Source organism: Neoarius graeffei, chromosome 26, assembly GCF_027579695.1.
Source record: "Neoarius graeffei isolate fNeoGra1 chromosome 26, fNeoGra1.pri, whole genome shotgun sequence".
NCBI classification, from domain to species: Eukaryota; Metazoa; Chordata; class Actinopteri; order Siluriformes; family Ariidae; genus Neoarius; species Neoarius graeffei.
This window is the reverse complement of record NC_083594.1, coordinates 19,365,413-19,384,235: the sequence shown is the minus strand read 5'-3', so window position 1 is coordinate 19,384,235 and position 18,823 is coordinate 19,365,413. Positions and strand designations below refer to the sequence as shown.

Below are 18,823 nucleotides of genomic sequence, written 5' to 3'. Positions count from 1 at the left end.
ACCAGGATGCAAATTATGCAATGCCCGTATGTAATCAACTCTCCTCACGCGTTGCGAGTCTACCCCTGTAGCGTTCAGACGTCCCATTTTATAATCGGTGCTGCCCCTCAAACTAGCATTTACTCCGGAGTAAATTTCTTAAACCACCTCCCGAGCAGGGTTAGATTTGCACCGGTTTAAGCAGCTTTCAGGGGCTACACCGCTATAACTTTGTACCGTGTGAACGCTCTACCGGGGCAGCCCCGGTGCTACACCGGAGTAAAAATTGCCGTGTGAACACCCCTATACTGTTCACCCTTCGAACAAGAAAAAAAAAAAGTCTAGTTTGTTCATATCAGTTAAGAAGAAGAAGAAACCTTTGTTTGTCACATGCACACTTCAAGCAGAGTGAAATTCATCCTCTGCATTTAACCCATCTGAAGCAGTGAACACACGCGCACACACACTCAAAGCAGTGGGCAGCCACACCAGAGCGCCCGGGGAGCAGTCAGGGGTCAGGTACCTTGCTCAAGGGCACTTCAGCCTAAGGCCACCCCATGTCAACCTAACTGCATGTCTTTGGACTGTGGGGGAAACCGGAGCACCCGGAGGAAACCCACACAGACACGGGGAGAACATGCAAACTCCGCACAGAAAGGCCCTCGCCGGCCACTGGGTTCGAACCCAGAACCTTCTTGCTGTGAGGCGACAGTGCTAACCACTACACCACCGTACCGCCAGTCTTCTCCTTCATTACGTTGAAACAATCATGACATATCATACATTTTTGAAAAGACGACATTTTTGAAAAATCACTCAAAGTTATGTTTCAACATTCACCAACTCACAGGTAGTGTCTGAAAGGTAAGTAATACCAACCAATCTTCACATTTTACATGAAGAATTCATGTCAAATGGTGCACCATAAATGATTACTGCAACTTTACAAAGATGCTTTATATAACGTTGTTCAATTATCTTTTCAAAAATTCATACATTTTATCATAAATATTCACCTGGGATACCTGTAAAGGGTAAAACACGTATGTAGAGGCAAATTCAGAGTCGCCATCATGGTGCATACACGCTGGCGTCATACGTCGTCATTATGGGATATACACGGGGTCGTCATATGTCGTCATTAAGGGGTAAAGAGTTAAAGCAAAGGGCCGTCTCACACCAAATATTGACTTTTCCATTTATTATAGTTTACTACTTATAGTATTTTTTTTAAATGTTGAAACATTTCATTTCATTTCTTTTAAGCCATTTTTCTCGACAGCATTTCTTTACACGTGCCTAAGATTTGTGCACAAGTACCGTATATATAATTTTTTAACTCATAGCAATGCATTTCAAGGATGTACAGCTGGGCAAGCTGATGATATAATCTTAATATTGTGATACATTTCATTATAATACACTTTGAGATGTCGCAGGCATGGTAAAATTATTTCACTAGTAAGTAAGTAAAACTTTATTCCAAGCTGCTGATTTATGTTAAAAAGCTTGTACTGAACCAGTAGAAATGCATTTTTATCTCATTAGAATGTATTAAAATTATTATTTTCTTCTTTTCAGTTTTGTCTTTTTTTTTGTAGACATAAGGCTTTCATTGTTTTGTTTTTTTAAACTGCTGTTTTGCTGCCAGTTGGTTACCAAACCTATATAATACATATTTATTCTATTCACATTCACTGGATATGAGCAATCCTGCGCTCTGATTGGCTACTCTACTACAGGAATATCAGCTCATATACCGTGAGGAGAGAAAAACAAACAAAAAAAAATGGTAGAGCGTGTTGCTGAACCAACCAAGGACGAAATAAAAACTCCACTTGCAAAAAAAAAAAATTTAAAAACCCAAAAACTAACTATGGAATAAAAGGTATCTTTTTTTTTTATTTTTCAAGAATGATTATAGCATTTTTCACAAACTGCTCCTGTCATTTCGCCAGTTTGTTTACATTCTAAGCGGAAATTATTTTATCCGACGTTTTGTGCAAAGTTTTTATTTATCGATTTGCAAAAAATAAAAATGCTCCATTTCTCAAAATCCAGTGAATGTGGACAGAACAAAAAACAGTTATTCCACTCAATCTTGTCATACATGGCTTATAGCCAACTCGGCGCTACGTGCCTCGTCGGCTATCAGCTCACGTACGACTTGATTTCATAGAATAACTGTTAAATAGCTGAATTTCTACCATCACATCATTTTAATGAGCGCCAACTTGAGAAGCTAAACTACTCGAAAGTTCTACAAGCACCATTTAAAAAGCACAGCGTGAGCTCTGTGCACAAGGTCATGGAGTGAAAGCAAATCTACAAGCCATTCCCATTTCTACATGTCAAACAAACTACAAAACCTTACGTTTAAAAAAAAACTATAACTTTACTTTGGCCTTGTCATGCGAATTTTCATGATCTACTTCGAAAATCTAACGACCCAGCGTGAAATATGAAATGAATAATGCGAATGTACATATGCAGGGGTAACTCTGTTACTCAAAGCTCAGTGTGTGTTTTATTTGGAAAGAGTTTCACAGGGTGCTCTGAACAGAATTTGGTGTTTCGCTGTGCAAATACTTTGAGAATCTAGGCCAAACGCAAAACCATGACTGTTCTATTACAAAAAAATTAAAAATAAAATAATAATAACTTAAATGTGATATACCAATTTTCCACGGTTCCCTGAGGTTTTAATTAAAAATAATGTCCCTGATATTCTTTGGTCAAAATACCACAAGGATAAAACACCACAGCTCCTTTCTCACCCCGGGCGGCACGGTGGTGTAGTGGTTAGCACGGTTGCCTCACAGCAAGAAGGTTCTGGGTTCGAACCCAGCGGCCGATGAGGGCCTTTCTGTGTGGAGTTTGCATGTTCTCCCCGTGTCTGCGTGGGTTTCCTCCGGGTGCTCCGGTTTCCCCCAAAGTTAGGTTGACGTGGGGCAGCCTTGGGCTGAGGTGCCCTTGAGCAAGGTACCGAACCCCTGACTGTGCTCTGTGCGTGTGTTCACTGCTTCAGATGGGTTAAATGCAGAGGATGAATTTCACTGTGCTTGAAGTGTGCATGTGACGAATAAAGGTTTCTTCTTCTGTCTCAACAGCCCTGTTCAAAATTGCCAATTTGAGTGCCTGTTCCTTTAAATGATAATGAGCCACTGCTCACTCCTCCAGCCAATCAGGTAGCACTTTCCTCATGAATATACATTTCCAAAGGCAGTTCTCAAGCTATGAGTGGAGATGCTCAGACGAAAGGGCGGTATAATTCTAATGCTCTCCCCTTGTGACACGGAAAGAGGAGCCAAATCTTGTCGAAGGACATGTTTTCTGAAATAGGCGGCCCAAAATAAATAAATAAATAAATAAGTTGGTTGGTTGGTAGACACTCCAGATACCCAAATGTATGTGCACAAGCACTGAAAAGCGAGTTTTCCATAATACTGTACATCCCCTTTAAATGCTACATATTATCGACAATAAATAGGTGACATGAGCCTGAAGAACTGATCAACATCCATCCAGCTGTTATCCGTAGCCGCTTATCCTGTGCAGGGTCGTGGAAAAACTGGAGCCTATTCCAGCTGATTATGGGCGAAAGGCGGGGTACACCCTGGACAAGTCGCCAGGTCATCACAGGGCTGACACATAGACACAGACAACCATTCACACTCACATTCACACCTACGGTCAATTTAGAGTCACCAGTTAACCTAACCTGCATGTCTTTGGACTGTGGGGGAAACCGGAGCACCCGGAGGAAACCCACGCGGACATGGGGAGAACATGCAAACTCCGCACAGAAAGGCCCTCGTCGGCCGCTGGGCTCGAACCCAGAACCTTCTTGCCATGAAGCGACAACAGATCGACACTTTGTGTCTCTTTTCCGTGTATATTAAAAGATGCAAAGTATATAATAAATGTTCCGAAGGGGCTCTGGATACTTAACTTCTTGAAGGGTTTCTTCTTGGAACCCCATTTAGACAAGATGCTTTTAGTCAGTGCGTTTACATGTACATAGAGAAAATCGAATTTCTGCCGTAGCTCGACTGAAATCGAAGTTCTAAATGCCATGGAAACACCTTAGCTCGGCTGAAATCGAAACGAACTGGATTTCTCGTAATCGAGCTACGCGACCTAGATTATGCGATTGTAGCCGAGCTACTTAGTGCATGTAACCCTATCGAGCTACGTAGTCGAGCTACTTACTTCCCTTCCGGAAGTGACGAGTGACGAGACCACAAGCGGGAAACACAACAGCCTCGGTCGGCATGACAACAGTAGTAGTAGCGAGCAGCAGAAGAGGTCAGGAGGAACAAGGAGACAAAAAACAAAAACAATTGAACTTTGTGTGTTTATTAAGACAAGTTAAATTGTAAGCAAAAAATGGACTTTAGAAAAATATACAATTGTGCAAAATAAGTTGTCTTACAAAACAGTGGTCTGCACAGGACAGTTTGTAGCCAACAGGTGGCAATGACATGTGGTGTGAATGTAAAGTGGAAATCACTCCTCCTCTTCATGACGACAACCGGAAGTGTACCAACATGATGGGGCGTGTAGCGCCACCTGTGGCTCGGGTGCACAATGTACCTCACACAATAGCTCGATTTCCTTGTGTGCATGTAGGATTGGATTTCTCTGGCACCCCTGCTGGGACCCTTAGCTCGGTTACCGACAGTAGCTCGATTTGGATGTGCATGTAAACGCACTGAGAGATAGAACCGTGTTCTACCTCCGTGAGACACAACACGAAGAACCTTTAAAGAAGTTTTTTTTTTTTTTAAACCAAAATCCGGACATAACACAGGTATTCCACAAAATTCGAGTCGTACATGAGCTGATAGCCGACGATTCTATCCACATTCACTGGATTTTGAGAAACGGATCGTTTTTGGGTTTTTTTTTTTGCAAATTTGATAAATAAAAACTTCATACAAAACCTCCGACAAACTCATTTCTGTTTCGAATGTTAACAAACTGGCGAAATGACAGTAGCAATTTGTGAAAAATGCTATAAATAATAATAATAATTCTTGAAAAAGAAAAAAAGATTCGTTCTTACCATTTTCATTCCATATTTTGTTGCTTTTTTTGTATTTTTTTTCTCTCGAGTAGTTTTTATTTCGTCCTCGGTGGGTTCAGCAACACGCTCCGCCATTTTGTTTTGGGCTACTCACGGTATATGAGCTGATATCCTCGTAGTAGAGTAGCCACAGTGCACAACTGCACATATCCAGTGAATGTGGATAGAATAATTTCTGACATGGTTGTGACATGCGACTCAAAAAGAGAGGAAATTTATATTCTTTAAACATTCAAATAGTTCTGTTAGTATTTTCCTTGACCCTCCCAGGAAGAATACAGCATGAGGTTTTCTTTGTATCCCCCCCCAACATCATCAAATTCAAAACTGCTGTCTTGAAACGGACAAATATTTTGGAGCGAGAACACACAGCCGAGTTTGAGAGTTTATAAGAAACAGTCTCCATCTTGGGGGGAAGTCGTCTTCATATAAAATGTACTTTTGGAAATATTTAGCTGGTGGTAGGAGCTCCAGAGCTGGGTTACCGTCTGTCCAGCGTTTCTCATGCTCCCCTGTGAATTTCCTCCTGGTTCTCAGGTTTCCTCACACCTCTCAAAAACATGGCGGTAGGTGAACTGGCGACACTAAATTGCCCCATGAGTGTGTCAGCGTGTGTGTGTGCATGGTGCTCTGTAACAGCCTAGCGTCCCAACCTGATAGATATTCACACCCAGTGTTCCTGAGATAGGCTCCGGCTCCAACACCAGCCTGATTCAGTCAAGCACTGACTAAAGATGAATGAAAAGCCGGGATTAAACTGAACGGAGTAGTTGCTCATGTTTAATTTATAAATGAAAGTAATACAAATCGGAAAAGCATGGCACTGAAATATCCCTTCGGTTTTGCAGTCATTGTGAGAGAGATTTCATTAAGATGTTGTTCTTAAACGGCAAAGCACTGCCTGCGAGCATCACCGAGCAAACACGTTCGGAGTATTAAATTTAACAGGCCGGTCCTGATAGCAGAGTTAATATGTTCTGCACTGATATGTGAACCTGATGCATTTTCACAGTGGAGACTAAAAAGGAATCTAAACGACGCTGGAATGCAGTGCACTGACAGCGCCAGGCTCTTTATTGGGCGTTAACTAATACTCAAGCCTTTTTAAGAAACGATAAATAAAAATCAAATCAAATCAGTCTGGAAAGACCGTCCTGATCCCTTAAAGCACAAAGCTGACTCGTCATGCTTCAGCCTGGACATCAAGGCAAACAGGAAGCGAGTTCAATCACAGGCTCGGAGCAAGCATATGAAACGCACTCGTACGCCATTAAAGCGAATCTGAATTCCACATCAAACCTGTGAACCCACTAGCGTCCTTGGAGTGTGTATACTTAAAGGTTTTTTTTTTTTCCCCCCCGTATGATTCAGAAGAAGGAGTAGGCTAGGCTTTGAAGGGAGATTGATTACGGTGGTCTCACTAGGCTGTGTGGGGTTCTCCATGTGCTGTGTGAGTGATATCGGTGCACAACTCGCTGCAGAGGGCAGGAATGTGGCAGCGAGGATGTGTGATCCATCGCTGGAAATTCCCTTTACGTTCACGGAGCCCACTGGGTATTCTGTCTGGACCTGACCGACGTGCTCTTTTATTACGCTCAAAGATAACATTTCATCATAAAATAATTACAGGTTGAGTTACATCTGGTGTCAGGTGATAGGAAGAATGTGTTTAAATATAGAGGTCACGCAGACAAAAGAGCAGGAATCCTACCTGGCACCAGAAAGAATCCTGTACGCTATTACATTATTATTAAAAATAAAAATTTTAAAAATAATTTATACATCTCCATTAAACAAAAGTGTATAATTTATGGATTGGTGGAAAAGCACATCATATCATATATCATATACACTACAGTGATGTGTAAAAGTCTGAGTCACATGGAAGTGAATCTGTGAAGCAAGGATCCTTTCAAAATACTGCAACTGAATGAAAAGGCTCTATATACAAAATAAATTAAAATTATTAACATTTGGGTTTAAAAAAAAAAAAAGTGTAAGATTTTTAAAACTGCACCAATGTGGTCATGCAGTTTTATAGTCAAATTTGACTGATCAGGATTTTTTTTTTTTTTTTGGAAGAACTTACCAAAAGGGTTTGTTTTTGTTTTTTTTGAAGAACTTGCGAAAGGTCCCCCCCCCCCTTCGGAGAACTGACTAGAGGTTTTGTTTTTTTTTTGGAGACCTTACGAAAGGTTTTTCTTTTTTTTTGGGAACAACTTACAAAAGCTTTGTTTTTTGGAAGAACTTACCAAAAGTTTTTTTTTTGAAGAACTTGCGAAAGCTTTTTTTTTTTTCCCCCCCTTTCGGAGAACTGACTAGAGGGGGTTTTTTTTTTAGACCTTACGAAAGGTTTTTCTTTTTTGGGGGGGGAACAACTTACAAAAGCTTTGTTTTTTGGAAGAACTTACCAAAAGGTTGTTTTTTTTTGAGACCTTACGAAAGGTTTTTCTTTTTTTTTTGGGAACAACTTACAAAAGCTTTGTTTTTTGGAAGAACTTACCAAAAGGTTGGGGTTTTTTTGAGACCTTATGAAAGGTTTTTCTTTTTTTGGGGGGGAACAACTTACAAAAGCTTTGTTTTTTGGAAGAACTTACCAAAAGGTTGGTTTTTTTTGAGACCTTATGAAAGGTTTTTCTTTTTTGGGGGGGGGAACAACTTACAAAAGCTTTGTTTTTTGGAAGAACTTACCAAAAGGTTGGGGTTTTTTTTTGAGACCTTATGAAAGGTTTTTCTTTTTTTGGGGGGGAACAACTTACAAAAGCTTTGTTTTTTGGAAGAACTTACCAAAAGGTTGTTTTTTTTTTTTTGAGACCTTACGAAAGGTTTTTCTTTTTTTTTTGGGAACAACTTACAAAAGCTTTGTTTTTTGGAAGAACTTACCAAAAGGTTTTTTTTTTGAGACCTTACGAAAGGTTTTTCTTTTTTTTTGGGAACAACTTACAAAAGCTTTGTTTTTTGGAAGAACTTACCAAAAGGTTGTTTTTTTTTTTTGAGACCTTACGAAAGGTTTTTCTTTTTTTTTGGGAACAACTTACAAAAAGCTTTGTTTTTTGGAAGAACTTACCAAAAGGTTTTTTTTTTGGAGACCTTACGAAAAAGGTTTTTCTTTTTTTTTTTGGGAGACCTTACAAAAGGTTTTTCTTTTTTTTTGGGAACAACTTACAAAAGCTTTGTTTTTTGGAAGAACTTACCAAAAGTTTTTTTTTTTGAAGAACTTGCGAAAGGTTCCCCCCCTTTGGAGAACTGACTAGAGGTTTTTTTTTTTTTTGAGACCTTACGAAAGGTTTTTTTTTGGAAGAACTCACCAAAAGTTTGGGTTTTTTTTTTTGAGAACTTACCAAAGGTTTCTCTTTTTTTTTTTTTGGGAACAACTTACAAAAGCTTTTTTTTGGGGGGAGAACTTACCAAAAGGTTTGAGGTTCTTTTGTGGGTTTCCTTTTTTTTTATTAATTTTTTTAAACTTGCCAAAGCTTTTTTTTTCTTTTTTTTTTGAAGAACTTAAAGCTTTTTTTTTTTTGGAAGAACTCACCAAAAGTTTGGGGTTTTTTTTGTGTGTGGTGTTGTTTTTTTGAGAACTTACCAAAGCTTTTTTTTTTTTGGGGGGGGGGGGGGGGAGGAAGAAGAGTGTTTTTGTTTTGAGACCTTACCAAAGTTTTCTTTTCTTTCTTTTTTTTGGAACAATAACTTACAAAAGCTTTTTTTTGCAGAGAACTTACCAAAAGGGTTTTTTTTTTTTTTGAAGAACTTGCGAAAGCCCCCCCCCCCCCCCCCCCCCTTTCGGAGAACTGACTAGAGAGTTTTTTTTTTTTTTGGAGACCTTACGAAAGGTTTTTTTTTTTTGGAAGAACTCACCAAATGTTTGGGGGGGTTTTTTGTGTGTTTTTTTTTTTGAGAACTTACCAAAGGTTTTTCTTTTCTTTTTTTTTTGGGAACAACAACTTACAAAAGCTTTTTTTTTTTTTGGGAGAACTTACCAAAAGGTTTGAGGTTCTTTTGTGGGTTTCCTTTATTTTTTTTTTATTTATTTTTTTTTTAAACTTGCCAAAGCTTTTTTTTTTTTCTTTTTTTGAAGAACTTAAAGCTTCTGTGTGTGGTGGTGTTTTTTTGAGAACTTACCAAAGCTTTTTTTTTTTTTTTTTGGGGGGGGGGGTGGAAGAAGAGCGTTTTTGTTTTGAGACCTTACCAAAGTTTTTTCTTTTCTTTCTTTTTTTTGGAACAATAACTAACAAAAGCTTTTTTTGCGGAGAACTTACCAAAAGGTTTGAGGTTCTTTTGTGTGTGTTTTTTTTTAAAACTTACCAAAGCTTTTTTTTTTCTGGTTTTGACATTTTCACATCAGAGGTGCCAACATCTAAGGTTTAGTTGGAGTATTTACCTTTTTTGACCCCTTCCTATGGCCATACACGAGACACTACAAGAATCAATCAATCCAAACACGAATAAATTTCAGTTGACAGAAAAGTCAATTCACTGAAGGGGAAAAGATAAGACATGAAAGATGGAGTTTCTTCTGGGAGCGGTTACCTTTGCCTCGTGCCAACTATTTCTGGGAAAAATCTGACCCATGAATGAACAAACATCTGCCTTGCGAACCAACAGAAAACAGGTTGGCATGAGTATGATCTGTTTGGTAGATTTACAAAAAAAAAAAAAGGAGCTGCTTTTTAGTAAGGAGCACTTACACTGAAGTTCTGCCTGCTGTTTTCTGACTGCTGCTTGGCTCACAGGAAAACATAAATAAATTAAAAATCTTGTCCATTGACGTGCTATAGTTTTTATGGGTTTTTTTTTTTGTCTCTGCCTGTTAGGATTTTCTTGTTGGCCGTGTTAGCACCTCTGTCAAATATTTCTGTTTCTGCAGCTAACATCCATCCACATTCGCTGGATATGAACAATCACATGCTCTGATTGGCTAGTCCACTACATCAGCTCCTACACCGTGAGTCAAGAAAAACAAAATGGCGGAGTGCGTTGCTGACCCAACTGAGGACCAGATAAAAACTCTACTTGAAAACAAAACCCCAAAAATGATCAAATATTTAAAAGAAGCAGAAATAGTTAAATAAAAGAATATATTCCCCTCGGCGGCATGGTGGTGTAGTGGTGAGCGCTGTTGCCTCACAGCAAGAAGGTTCCAGGTTCAAGCCCAGCGGCCAACAAGGGCCTTTCTGTGTGGAGTTTGCATGTTCTCCCCATGTCTGCGTGGGTTTCCTCCGGGTGCTCTGGTTTCCCCCACAGTCCAAAGACATGCAGGTTAGGTTAACTGGTGACTCTAAATTGACCGTAGGTGTGAATGTGAGTGTGAATGGTTGTCTGTGTCTATGTGTCAGCCCTGTGATGACCTGGTGACTTGTCCAGGGTGTACCCCGCCTTTCGCCCGCAGTCAGCTGGGATAGGCTCCAGCTTGCCTGCAACCCTGTAGAACAGGATAAGCGACTACAGACAATGGATAGATGGATGGATTCCTCCCCCCATATTTCCTGCTCCATACTCCAGCCCAGTCGGTGGCGGTAATGCACCTTTAAGTTGGTTCGCCAACCGCCGAAAAACCCTAAAGAAGACGACGACAATGACCCCCCCCCAACATACAGAATAAAAAGTATTTGATGGTAATAACATAATTCCTGAAAAATAAAAAAAGACATATTATCGCATTTTCACAAACCGCTAGTCATTTTGCCAGTTTGTTTACATTCTAAGCGGAAATGATTTTGTCTGATGTTTTGTAGAGAGTTTTGCTCATGGAGTTTCATCTCATCTCATTATCTCTAGCCGCTTTATCCTGTTCTACAGGGTCGCAGGCAAGCTGGAGCCTATCCCAGCTGACTACGGGCGAAAGGCGGGGTACACCCTGGACAAGTCGCCAGGTCATCACAGGGCTGACACATAGACACAGACAACCATTCACACTCACATTCACACCTACGGTCAATTTAGAGTCACCAGTTAACCTAACCTGCATGTCTTTGGATTGTGGGGGAAACCGGAGCACCCGGAGGAAACCCATGCTATCATCCGCTATCAGCTCATGTGCCGTATGACTCGATTGCGTGGAATAACTTTTAATTAATCCTCAATTTTCTCTGTTCTACCTGCAACTGAATATAGAAACTTGTAAAAGAAGTTCCAGGCGTGTATGCGCTTCTTCGGATAAAAAGCATGTGCCCGATGAATAAAAACGTAAATGCATGTATGGAATAGCAAAAGCGTTCCAAACAGCACTGCCCCATCTCCGATCCTGAAAGTTAGTGCTTGGTCAAGGTAATTTCAAAATACTGAGCGATGAAACAACTGGTACCAGCACTAATTGAAATTGTGCATGCGGTGCGACAATGGAGAAGCGCTGGGCAGCATGGATTAGGCACTGAATAGGAGCGCGTTCTTTGTGAAAGCCGGTGAGGAGGCTGAAAATACAGACGCAGGATTCGGAGCAGATCGTTTTACCTTTAGCTAAGCCTGTTTCAGAGAAACCCCTCAAAACACCCACACCCACACCAACGCGATGCCTTTTGTTACAGTTCCAAAAACCCGGCCATACAACGTGTCGGCTTCTGCACCGGCGGCCCACACTCCCAGTATTATCTGGAAGTAGGCTGCTTGCATTTACATGTGAAAGCAGATTATTCAAACTTGGCAGGCATTTCAGAGCGGAAGTATTGATGTCTTCAAATGGCTGAGTTAACAAACAATAGCTTTAATCATCTTTTTCTCTCTGGTGCTCGGAGTTTTATGGAAATAGATCGTCCGGGCTTTGTTGCACTGTGCGCCCAAACAAATGATAAATCCATCTATAACCGAAACGGTGGTTTTATTATGGTTTCGTGAAACTCGAGGCTTAGGAGACGACTGAATTTTAAACAGTGGCTGTCGATGTAGAAAGACGTCTCGCAGCAAGATACTATTGTGACCTTCGATTTCAAATAGCAAGATCACTTTTTAGCAGGCGGCACGGTGGTGTAGTGGTTAGCGCTGTCGCCTCACAGCAAGAAGGTCCGGGTTCGAGCCCCGTGGCCGGCGAGGGCCTTTCTGTGCGGAGTTTGCATGTTCTCCCCGTGTCCGCGTGGGTTTCCTCCGGGTGCTCCGGTTTCCCCCACAGTCCAAAGACATGCAGGTTAGGTTAACTGGTGACTCTAAATTGACCGTAGGTGTGAATGGTTGTTTGTCTCTGTGTGTCCCTGCGATAACCTGGTGTACCCCGCCTCTCGCCCATAGTCAGCTGGGATAGACTCCAGCTTGCCTGCAACCCTGTAGAACAGGATAAAGTGGCTAGAGATGATGAGATGAGACTTTATAGCATGGGTGCAGATCTGGGGGGGACATGACCCCCCAATTTCTGAAAAACATGAATTTTCCCCCCCAATAAAAATCCCCTAAATTATTCAAAATTGTACAAACAAATGTATTTTCAGACAAATGATTCCCTGTGCAGTACTTTTTGAATGATGTGGCGAGCCTCCACGAATTTGTGATTTATGGTTGCATGGTATGAGTTGCATACGGGCAAAAAATAAATAAATAAATAAATAAATAAATAAATAAATAAATAACTTTTGTGTCGCCCCCCCCAATCCTGACATCGGATCTGCACTCCTGCTTTATAGTGCATTAAAAAGTGTTTCAAAAGGCAGGAAAAAAAGTCCCTGTATAACACAGTGATAACACTAGGCAGGAAAGAGATTAGCATAAGGATGTAAAGTGGGTCAGAAAAGGGCGCATTAGCACTACACAGCATCCTTACACTTCTTTTGTTGACACAAGATCACTTATACATTCACCAGAACTTGTTCTTGGCTGGCGGGATTGGAACCCAACGTGCTCTTCTTCTGCTGCTGTTGCATGCCGAGATGCTTTTCTGCTCACCACGGTCGGAAAGAGTTACTATACACTACCGTTCAAAAGTTTGGGGTCACCCAGACAATTTTGTGTTTTCCATGAAAAGTCACACTTTTATTTACCACCATAAGTTGTAAAATGAATAGAAAATATAGTCGAGACATTTTTTCTGGCCATTTTGAGCATTTAATCGACCCCACAAATGTGATGCAACTCAATCTGCTCAAAGGAAGGTCAGTTTTATAGCTTCTCTAAAGAGCTAAACTGTTTTCAGCTGTGCTAACATGATTGTACAAGGGTTTTCTAATCATCCATTAGCCTTCTGAGGCAATGAGCAAACACATTGTACCATTAGAACACTGGAGTGAGAGTTGCTGGAAATGGGCCTCTATACACCTATGGAGATATTGCACCAAAAACCAGACATTTGCAGCTAGAATAGTCATTTACCACATTAGCAATGTATAGAGTGCATTTCTGATTAGTTTAAAAAGTGGTGATCATTGAAAAGAACAGTGCTTTTCTTTCAAAAATAAGGACATTTCAAAGTGACCCCAAACTTTTGTGTATCCTTCCAACCGATCTGGCCGCTTTCCTCTGTTTGTTCACTCACTCGTTCAATGTTTTGCGCACCATTCTGTGGAAACTCAAGAGACTGGTTTGTGTGTGTGTGTGTGAGAAAACCCAAAAAGAGATCGATCAGCAGTTTCTGAAATGCTCAAACCAACACCCACGGTGCCGCAGTGAAAGTCACGCTCTGAGATCGCAGTTTTTCCCGTCCTGAAGTTTGAACCATATCTGCATGATTCGATGCATCGTGCCGCTGTCAAAGGGAGGATATAACTGCAGAAAACAGCAGGTGGGTGTTCCTAATAAAGTGTCCAGTGAGTGTATCCGTTCTCGCTGTCAGATATACATACGTAGATTCGTTTACAGGAACATTAGCATGGCTTTACGTCCAGTTCAGGGTATTCGGATATGTGCTCTCTGCATGGGAGACATCACCGCTACTTACATTTTTATTCTGTAAAATGAGATGAACGAAAACTCATAGTAGACTGGCGGAGGTAGTCCGTTTGGGTCCCCCCCGGAAAAAAAAAATCTATTTTATTGGCTTTGTAAACGAAAATAAATCACATCCCACCTTTAAAAAACAAACAAACATAAACCATCAATTTCATCACCTAAATACAACATTACAGAGCAAAACGAAGTGAATATGAACTAAACACTTCACTGGGGAAAAGAAAAAAAAACCCACAGTGTTTACCGTAATTGAGGTGGAAGTTTGTGTCACATGTAATGAGAAGTTACAGAGTGTGTAGAACACACAAAATGCGTCACGTGTTATTTTTGCAGAAAGATAGACCTGAGAACACTGACCGTGCTATTTTTCTGAGACGCTCTAGGGATCTGTGTATATTAAAGAGTGCAGATTTGAAAGAAAGAAAGAAAGAAAGAAAGAAAGAAAGAAAGAAAGAAAGAAAGAAAGAAAATAAATAAATACTCAACCAGTCAGAACTTAAAAAAAATAAATATCAAGTCAGACAATATCATAAGAAAAAGATATTACAAGTCCCCCATTGTGTGCAGGCAATTATACTCATCTTTTTGGTCCTTTATTAAATCGAGATGATTTAAAAAACAAACAAACCCTGTGTTTCCCCACAGAGTGTAGAAATATATTTGTCAATTCTAAGAAAATATCACCATCTTTGTTTGTTAGGGGAAAAAAAATCATAAATACTCCATTTTCAGAAATAATTTATCATCAATTTACCAACAAATGCATGTTTTTCCTTTTCGTAATTAACTTTTACAACAATAAATCACTAATTTTTTTTTAAGATGGAAGTGCCTGAAAACGTTGAGGCTTTTTTCCCTCCCTTCACTGAAGCCACAGTGACCTCTCTCTCTCTCTCTCTCTCAATTTTTTTAAATACCTCTGAAACGCTCCTCAGCAAAATGCAAAGAAATCATTGGTCAAAAAATAGGATATAGGAAAAAAAACGCTCCTGACGTCACCGCTCTGACAAACAAAATCACCATCAGCGAATGCAAAAACGCCTTTTCTGTACCAAATACATTCAGAGAAAACTAATTCAATAATATTTTCAATTCAATTCAGGTCAACGTTTTTGTTTTTTTTTTACAACAGGCATCATCGCAAAGCAAATAAACAAATACAAATGTAATATAACTAAACACTTGGTAGTTTATTAGATATGAGATAGGTGTATATCCCTCTTCAAATATTTACAATTCAAAAAGCAAGCATTTGCTTTATTTTATATCGTCTAATTAAACAGAGGCTTTCAGAGGTCCTGGAAAAAAAAATTATAAAAAAAAAAATCCTGAAATTATCCTCTAACCTCCTGAACTAGCTATGGGTATCCTGTGTATATATATATATATATATATATATATATATATATATATATATATATATATATATATATATAAAATAATAATAATAATTATTATTATTATTCATGACTGTGTGGTCATTTGCACTTTAAATTTAAACTCCTGAAAATTTCAAGCCTTTGAAGAGGTCACTCGATGGTTTTTTTTTTTCCCCACGAAGAAAAACCCCGTGCCCTCTTTCCAAATAATGAAGTTGGACTCAATAGCCCTTGAGCTTTTCGAACCCGAAAGTCAAGTATGACAATTGAGCCTTTCCTCTAAACAGGAATACGGTGGTAAATTTTCTCGGCCTCGAACTCGCTTGAACAGAAACGCCTGTACTGAGAGATACCACAGTATACCAGGAGAACAACAAACAAAAAACAACCCAATAATGTAAACACTTTCAGCACAGCTCGTCACATTAGTGTGTCCAGTCCCTGATGTTGCACAGTGGGTGCTGGTGCCTAAGTTTTCCTCTATTAAGTCGAAGTAATTAAGCAACTGTTTACCTCATTATTTAACTAACGCTCTCTCTTCAGTCTAATTAAATGTTAACAACAGTTTACTGAAGTCACACCTTCTAACAGTCAAAACAGTTTAGTTATTTATTTGAATCAGAGGAACCGAGATTACAGCATAAACTCACTCCGAGTCCTCATCTCAATATCTCAGCTACTTCCAAAACACATACTAATACACGTCTCATCGAATGCTCTTTACTAGCATAGTAAAAGATGGAATTAAACACAAAACACTATTTTTGCCACACCATTTAGTACTGTAGGCCATGTTCGGGAGGATACTGTAAGGAAATCCATTTTATTCATGTTGTTAGATTTTTTTTTTTTGGATGGGGGTGGGGTGGTTATGTTTGTTTATTTATTTTTTAAATAGTGGTTTGCATAGTGGTTCCTTACACTTATTTTCTCACACACACACACACTACAGGCACATTCATTTATTTACGTTATTTAATTCACACGTGATTTTTAGAAAGTTATTTATTTTCACAAGTGACCCCCACCATCACCACACACACTTCATTTATTTCCCACATATAATCACATAGGCCATGCTAGGGAAGATACTGTAAGTTAATCCATTTTATTTATGTTGTTGGATTTTTTTTGGGGGGTGGGGGTTATGTTTGTGTATATATATATATATATATATATATATATATATATATATATATATATATATTATTTTTTTTTTTTTAAATAGTGGTTTGCATACTGGTTCCTTAGAGTTATTTTTTACATGCACATTTATATATTTGTTATTTAATTCACACGTGATTTTTAGAGAGAGTTATTTACTTTCACAAGTGACCCCCCCCCCCCCACCACACACACACACACACACACACACCATTCATTTATTTCCCCACATATGATTAGGCCATGTTAGAGAAGATACTGTAAGTTAATCCATTTTATTTATTTATTTTATGTTGGGGTTTTTTTTAAATTGGGGGGATATGTTTGTTTATTTTTAATAGTGGTTCCTTATTTATTTATTTCACATTTATATATTTACGTTATTTAATTCACACGTGATTTTTAGAGTCATTTACTTTCACAAGTGACCCCCACGCACACACCACACCACACACACACCATTCATTTATTTACCACATATGATCACATAGGCCATGTTAGAGAGGATACTATAAAGTTAATCCATTTTATTTATTTATTTTATTTTTTTGGAAGGGTGGGCTGGGTTATATTTCCCCACATATGATCGCATAGGCCATGTTAGAAAGGATACTGCAAGTTAATCCATTTTATTGATTTATTTACTTATTTTATGTTGTATTTTTTATTGATGGGGGGTATTTGTTTATTTAATAGTGGTTTGCATAGTGGGTCCTTAGGCTTATTTTTACACACACACACACACACCAGGCTTATTTATTTATTTACTTACGTTATTTACTCTATAACTGATTTTTAGAGACTTATTTACTTTCACAAGTGACACACACACACACACACACGAGATTCATTTTCCACATATGATCCCATATTGCCTTGATGTCCACGTGGGCAATTTGCAAAGCACCTTCAGGTGTTATGATCACGTGTGAAAAACACATCACGCGCGTTAATCACATGCAGAAACACATTTGATCACGTGAAGCGCGTGTATGTTTGTATGTACTGTATGTGCGCGCGCACGCAGGCAGACGCGTGTTTACATTTTTTCCCCTCCTGTAAAGTAAACACTGTTCTGTTAAAAGCGGCTGGTTTACTGAGTCTGTTCTGCTGTGTTAAAGGCTCCTGTGTAGTTTTATCCGCGGCTCTGGTGAAGAGTAATATTATTCAGCACTTGTAGCTGCTGCTGTGTGTGAATGGATGACAGATTGCCTGATTAGCTTCACGGGCTAACGCGCCGTTAACGCGCCTCTCCACCGGAGCCCCGGGAGCCCCGTTCAGCTGCCGGTGAGGGAGACTCTGGAGGAGGTGTGCAGTCAAAGTTACAGCGAAAACAACTCACAAACTGAACATGTGCTGTGTTTTGCTTCTGCTGCTTCTCTCAGCGGCTCACCGAGGACCTGGCTTTACTGTCCGAGCGCAGCATCACTGACACTTCATTACCTGCTGTAGCCTACACCGGAAGCGCTGGACTAAACAAATAAACTCGATAGTAGAGGAAATAAACACATCCGTCTTCCTCTTCTCTTCCTTCTCTAAGCACGGGTTTAATTTCAATACACCAGTACACACCTGCAAACATATATAGAGTGGAGTTTATTCTCTATTTGTGTAAATATTAAAGCTGGGACTCAGGTGTGATGTACCTGATGCTCGGACGCACCAAAACAAAACTCGCTGATTTGCAGCGCCTGGTGAAAGCATGCTCAGTGTGAAGATCTCACTCTCCTTATATCCATCAGGCAGGTCCCCAGGATCATCAGCCTAATCTAATCTAATCTAATCTAGGGCTTTTTTTTTTTTTCCAGGAGGATATTAAAAGTAAAACCTTTTATAATCTGCGCCCCGAGAGCAGAAACTGTCCCGCTGTCATCATGATGCTGCTCAATATCAATAAAACACACCAAACAAATACCTTACCTTCAAGAGCCAGTGCTGTGGGTAGTATCCATAAAATCCATAGGATATCCATTATTGGTTTTCAGGGCGAATTTTTTATTTTTATTTTTTTTAAATAAAGTCCAGATATTCAAATAAAACAAGCCCCGAAAGCCATTGAGAGCTGGCGCGGACCGGTGCTCTTCCCTGTTCAGCTGAATGAATGCGGTTCCATCCACGCTCCAGCAAAATCACAACCAAGTTTGGGCGAAACCAAGTGCTCTAGACGAGGGGAGACGGCCGGAGCCTGGAAATAACCGCTCACGATATTACGCAAATGTTTTACTCGATACAGTCCGAGTTGTTTAAAACATCATCCTTCAGCATGTTTTAAATGTTAAAAATCCCAACTGGCACGTTTTTTTCATCGTAGTGAGCATGAATGTGTCTGGATGTCCACCCCGGGAGGATT

The 18,823-nt window shown here is 39.7% G+C and overlaps 1 protein-coding gene across 1 annotated transcript in view; it reads right to left on the bottom strand.

Annotated features, from left to right (window-relative positions):
• Positions 1-18,547, bottom strand: part of ephb2b (eph receptor B2b) — a 399,332-nt gene extending 380,785 nt beyond the window's left edge. The window contains exon 1 of the mRNA XM_060910500.1: positions 18,394-18,547. Within this exon, the coding sequence (XP_060766483.1) occupies positions 18,394-18,445 (52 nt within the window). The 5' untranslated portion in view covers positions 18,446-18,547. The remainder of the gene's footprint in view (positions 1-18,393) is intronic.
• Positions 18,548-18,823: the final 276 nt, after the last annotated feature.